The sequence below is a fragment of the Cyclopterus lumpus genome, chromosome 12, assembly GCF_009769545.1.
Source record: "Cyclopterus lumpus isolate fCycLum1 chromosome 12, fCycLum1.pri, whole genome shotgun sequence".
NCBI lineage: Eukaryota > Metazoa > Chordata > Actinopteri > Perciformes > Cyclopteridae > Cyclopterus > Cyclopterus lumpus.
In genome coordinates this window covers 5,730,034-5,736,034 of record NC_046977.1, presented here as the reverse complement: position 1 = coordinate 5,736,034, position 6,001 = coordinate 5,730,034, and the positions used below count along the sequence as shown (strand labels likewise).

At 45.7% G+C, this 6,001-nt stretch overlaps 1 protein-coding gene across 1 annotated transcript in view; it reads right to left on the bottom strand.

Annotated features, from left to right (window-relative positions):
- Window positions 1-263: 263 nt before the first annotated feature.
- The window catches only part of LOC117740698 (netrin receptor UNC5D-like), a 143,500-nt gene continuing 137,762 nt past the window's right edge, over window positions 264-6,001 (bottom strand). The window contains exons 15-18 of the mRNA XM_034547230.1: window positions 4,736-4,885; window positions 2,739-2,903; window positions 2,275-2,453; window positions 264-453 (exon numbers count right to left, since the gene is read on the bottom strand). Of these exons, the coding sequence (XP_034403121.1) occupies window positions 264-453; window positions 2,275-2,453; window positions 2,739-2,903; window positions 4,736-4,885 (684 nt within the window). The remainder of the gene's footprint in view (window positions 454-2,274; window positions 2,454-2,738; window positions 2,904-4,735; window positions 4,886-6,001) is intronic.

Here is a 6,001-nt window from a genome sequence, read left to right as displayed (position 1 = left end):
CGTGGGATACTTAAATCTCTTTAAATGTTTCTCGGTAACACAAAGACTTCCCCACTCATTTCCTTTGTCTCTTGATTCCCGTCTGTCTGCATGTGCTATCTGGTTCAGAAGAGGTGTTCCTTTAGTAACTGAGTTCCCCCGCTGTCCTCTTCCTCCTCCTCCTCTTCCTCCTCCTCCTCGCCACAGGTTAGCTAGCACACCTGATCGTCAGTGTCCATGCAGTAAAGGTTCATCATTATTTTCTATCTGCCGCAGACCCGCCCCTACCCAAGTTTGGTGAACTCTGATTCCCGTTCTTCTCTGAGAGTGGCGGTCCTGGGGGACTGGACCTTGCTGATTTCCTCAAGGGCACTGGCCAGAGAGTCCAGGTCCCCAGAGTCCTGGTGCTGGGCTTCCCACAGGCTCAGAATCACCGACGATGGGCTCTCTTGACATGCAAAGTAGCACAGGTTCCTACAGGCCGGGGGAAAACGGGACATTATATTAGAGGAGATCACGTGGTAAGCCGTAATTGCTGAGAACAAATGAGTTAATGCCAGTTAATGGTGGCTCAGCAATGAAGTGATTGCCTCGCTCTAATTATGATAAGACGGACAGACTTTTTTTAAAGGGGGTACTCCAGTGATTTAGTATCGCACACTTGTGGTGACTCATCAGAGGCTGCTTAAAAAAAAGAACGAGCTCATTTAAAGCAGCAGAGGCCGAAATATCAAACTCTGGATCCGACATTTCCCATGATGCAACTCAGGAGAGCCTTTCATTAGACCTTTTCACTTGTTCCAGACTCTGCAACCCTCAGTTTAGACTGCAGGCTGTCCAAGTTGAGACCACCCCGATGACATCACTATCATCAGGGTTATTTATCTTAAGCAAAGTAGCAAAAGCTGGCATTGTTCTAGTGTTTAGCAGTGGAGTAGTGGACCTCTACTTGTGATGAGTACACATTCTTTCTTATTTGAAGAAGATATTTTCCTTTTCTAAAATGTAGTAGTTTCTGAATGTCCAGCTCAAATGTTTTCAGAGCATAACAATACAAATGTGAATGTTTTACTCTCCAGAAATCGGACCCTTAGTCAGACAGTAATTGTCAGTATACAGTTTTTTACTTAAGGTCATCACCAGTTTGGGTAAAGTGAAATCCAGGTCCAGTGAACGCCTGGTTCACTAAAGAAAAGCAACTTTTGCTTGGCATTGATTTCCCTCCGCCTTGCTGTTGTGACGCCCATCCAACAGAGGGCACTGTTTCATTACGATGGGATTCCCTTTGTTGCCTTCTACCCCTCTTTTCCCTCTCCATCCCGCTTTATTCCCACACAGTCAGAGACAAGAATGACAAGAAGATCTGCTTAACTACGTGGAGAAAACCCCATGACTGGGCCGGAGTGAACAAACCCTCAGAAATCCTTTTTCCCTGCTCCGCAGTCACAGACGTTTGTTTTTCAGCCTCGATTTTAAGTAATATTCCTTAATCACATAGTATCTGTCAGTTTCTCAGCTAACTTTCCCCTCTCATGTTTCTCCAACTCTTTTTCTTTCTCCCTTCCCTCCACTGCCTGATGGGAGCTGACTGCACAGATCTAATCTTCCTCTTGATTATTGACTTCTCTTCTGAACCACGAATAGAGATCACCCCCATTTCCAAACAAACCGATATGCTCCGCAGCCAAAACGCAAACACGCGACCTCTGGAAAGTGGAGCAGCAGCACATGCAGAGACGCCGCTAATGACGAGAGCGCCGACACGAGCGCATTTGTTCCTGCCAGAGGCCGGCCTGTCAGCGGTCGCAGACCTTCCTTCTTATTTCTGCACAAAAAAAACACGCCATCTTATCTCCGGTTGTTTTCCGACTGTGCTAAACTTGGCCCTTACACCCCCTCCCCCCTCCTCCCTCCGTCTCCCTCTTCATCTCTTTTTCTATCTCTCTGCGCATGTGTTTCCAGATCTATAATGAAATCAGCAGCGTGGCGTGTTACTGAAGGCTGGTTTGGTGATGGAAGATTAGGGCTGACACGGTGCCTAAATTCCAGATTAAAAATAGTATTCAAAGTGGGAACGGCGTTTACACAGAGAGGGGGGAGACCAGTGAATGCGGCGTTTTCATTACCTGGACCAAAAAAAAAAACCTAGAGGCTGATTTATATATCGGAGCTGCCGTGACTCATCCGAGTGGTAAATGACAACTGGAGACACTAAAGAGCGATGAGGATGATGATGATGATGATGATGATGACGACGACGTAGGTTTCTGGAACTCGGCACCCCCCCTCTCATACCTGTCTATGTGGAGCTTCTGAGCCAGGAGCCGCCAGTCCTTCCCCTTGGCGTTAGCGGTGTCAAAGGTGGCGCTGATCCGCTGACGGATGGACGGGGGGATTTTAAAGGCCCTTGACCCCGTCTGAGAGGTGATGGTGCAGTCTGACTGCGTGAAAAAGGGAACCACTCCCTTTTCATTCTGGGTGGCGAGAGAGAGAGAGAGAGAGAGAAAAGAAGAAGAGAGGTTGTCAGGGTGATTTTGATACCGCGGCGGAGATTCTCAATATGAAGGACAAAGACTTTGAGAGACAATTTGCAATCTGTACATGAAGAGCTCCCTGAGAGGCTCATTAAGCAAGCCCTTAAATCAAATCAAGAGTCATCCAGTGTAATAAAAGAACCTATTAACAAGCCGCTTGACCGACCCCCCCCCCCCGCGCTCCGAGGACACGCCGCCCCCCCCATCCCCGCGAGCGCCACTCACCTCCACCACCGACGTGTAGACCTGGAGGATCTGCTCCTCGCCTTTGACCTGCCGGATGCCGATCTTGCAGGAGAGCTGGGTCGAGGAGTGGCTGTATCGCTCCAAGGAGAAGGCACACTGCAGGGGACGCTGGCTACTGGCCCACACCTGAGAAAAGGAGAACTCCTGCGGAGCGGAGATCAAACGGGCGGGGGCGGGGGGGGAGGATCAAAACGGACTCATTAAATAAATAAAAAAACACACCAGTTATTTGAGTCTCGCTTTGTCACCCACTTTGCTGTTTACATGATTAATTAAAGCCCAAATGAGTGGCCTCTTTAGCCAATCAATGAGGTTACCTAATCAAGCAGTTCACCCGTCAGATGGAACACCAACAGGCATTAAGAGCCCGGGGGATGGAAATGCATCCCGCTCCCGTCTGAGAGAGCTGGAGTCATTAGTGCAACAAAAAAATGTAATAAATTATACATGATACACATACTGACTGCTGGCTGGGAGAAATAATCAACTTAGAGCCGCAACCATCAATCACTTCATTGTCAACCATAACATGAATATTGTGATTAAGTGATTAATTGGTTTGAGTAATTTTGTCAGGAAAAGAAGAAGAAAAAAGATTGTAGTTTTTTTAAAAATTTGAATATTATCTTTGAGTTGTGGACATAAACAATATATATTTTTTACAATTTAATTGATTAATCGACAATGAACATAATTGTTGGTTGTAAATTAGATAACTTTGCATTACTTTTGCATTCTAACCAACAGTGTGGCTAGTTGGACATGCAACAGACCTACCATCATTAGCATAAGCAGTCTAAGTAATGACATATAATGACAATAATCCTCTGAATATTTTCTAAATATGCGTACAGCCCGAGCACTAACTTCAGACTCCCCGAGCCATATTTACCACTTTGTTAGTGTGTTGTGTTTTCCTTCCCTACATTTGTATAATATGCCTTGAATATTCTTGTAAACAGCAATCTGTTAGATCGGGACCTGTAATGTGATGATGGAATTAGGACGGAGATGCCTTGATTTACCCACTTTGCAAAGCATTTTCCCTCAATAGTGGCAGCGGAAAAAAAACAAAACCAAAGTATCAGAGCTTTGGAGTAAATGGAATCTAAAAAAGACCAATTTCGACTTCCATTACGCACGACTGTGTGACCCAGACAGTGGCGCCGTGAGAACAGGTCAAAAACAGAGTTTTATGGATGAATCATCCTCTCTTCAGATCCATCAGACAGGAGGACGGCTACTTGTGAAAGCCTCTTTTAGACCAAGAGTGGTCTCTGAATGAAAGCCTTCAGCCATCTTCCCTGTAGGACCCTCACACGGTGGCTGTTCCCTCTCCAAGACCACCTTGTTGCTATTCTGGACACTCTCCGGTGGGCTAATCCTGCTAATAGGATGTCACTGGTGGGATAAACATCACAGGGCAGAACATGCAGCATGTAGACCCCTAGGAAGATAACTAGGAGATGTGTGTGCGTATACCTGGCAGTCATAATTAATTTTGTAAGGGTGTGTGTGTGTGTGTGTGTGTGTGTGTGGAGGGGTACATAGCTAGCCTTAGTGATCCCCTGCTGTGCCCTTGGTGCTGTCCTTTTGCTTTGATGTGACCGAGCAAGAAAAAAAGAAGGAAACTGGTAGCGGAGGCCGTTCTGATGGAGCAACAGAGGAAGCTGAGAAGATGAAGGTGCACAGCTTCTCTCTGGGTTTACATTAGAGGTGCACATTCAGATACATGCATTTTACACTGTTATCACACAAAGTCACAGTTGAGGCGACGTATTAAACATTTTTTGAGGCCAACCCCCGGATGTTAGCGTCGCACTGGTCCTCTCTCCAAAAATTGACACATTGGATTTTGGATTTATTGCAGAACATAAACTCTCTGGGCAAATAAACGTTTATGACTCTAACACATCATCTTCACAAATGAACTTTTGAGTGTGACTGTTTTCGCAGGACTCTTAGAAACTGCCTACCTGGCAGGTGGTGAAAGGTTTGATGCTCCAGAGCAACTGTGGGACGTCCTGGATGGACACCTGGAGGCTGAACGTGTTCCCCCGGAATAGCATCATTTTCGGCTCCTCCAGCAGCCGCCCGCCCCGGGTGCGCTCGCCAACTGCCACCTCCTGATAAGGAGAAGGGGGGATTAGAGTAGATAAAAAGAAAAGAAAAAGGTAGATATCTTATATGGTTGATAGAGTCAGTGTTCCAAGCCAGGACTTTTCAAATAGAACAAAATGTCTCTATTGATATTTATAATCAACCTGTATTACACTTAAATAAGAGTTAGATGGTAGAAAAAGACACATTGTTGTACAGCAGTTTCAGTACAAATAGCAAATATAATGAGAACAACTTATCGCAAAATATAGATAATAAAGATGTACACAAAGCCTGACATGTAAAGAGGTTAATGCTAAGTGTTAAATATGCATTCAAGTAAGAATGTCGAGCATTACACATCCATCTTTGTGACAGTAAACTGAATGTGGGCTTTAGACGGTTGGTCAGACAGAACAATGTTCTGACAATTTAGAAAGCAAAACCCCATTTTTTTTTTTACTAATTGTGAAGCTTGAAAATGCATCCGGGGGGGGGATTGGCCCCTCTTAAGCTCAACGGTGGCCCCCGGGAGCCACACCGGCTCACAACGCGCAGCCTGACACAAGACGGATGAAACTGACACACCGTCTGAGTGACAAGCAGAAACCTGCTGGAGCCCAAAGATCCGATAGCGAGAGCCGCCCGATGCGAAGGCGAACACGTCGTTTACACACAAAGACGGAAAGAAACATCGAAAAAACAAAAGGCTTTTGTCAATATTAGACTGTTTTTTCTTTCTTTCTCGTTCCCGCTTTGTGATATTGTTTATTTTTCCGGGTCTGTGGAGAATAATAGCATCAGTGTGCATGTGTTTACATTTTCTGTGTCTCGGGATCTTTTTTCGGGGGGGGGGAGGGGCGGGCACTTCCTCACCGACGTGAGGAAGGCTCGGCCACATCGGAGCAAGACACACAGACTTTATGGCTCTTCAGACATTTCTTTCTGGTTGTCATTACGCATCTCTCTGTGGTTCTGGGTCTCTTAGTGGTGATTTTGTGTCTTTTTGAGTCTCATCGTGGTCGTTTTGCCTCTTTTTAATAGTCGCTGTGAGTCTCTTGGTGTCTCTTTGCAGCTGTTTTCGTATATCTTTGTTGTCTTTTTGTATCTCAAAAGATGCGTTGTCGAAAAACAAGCCCCTA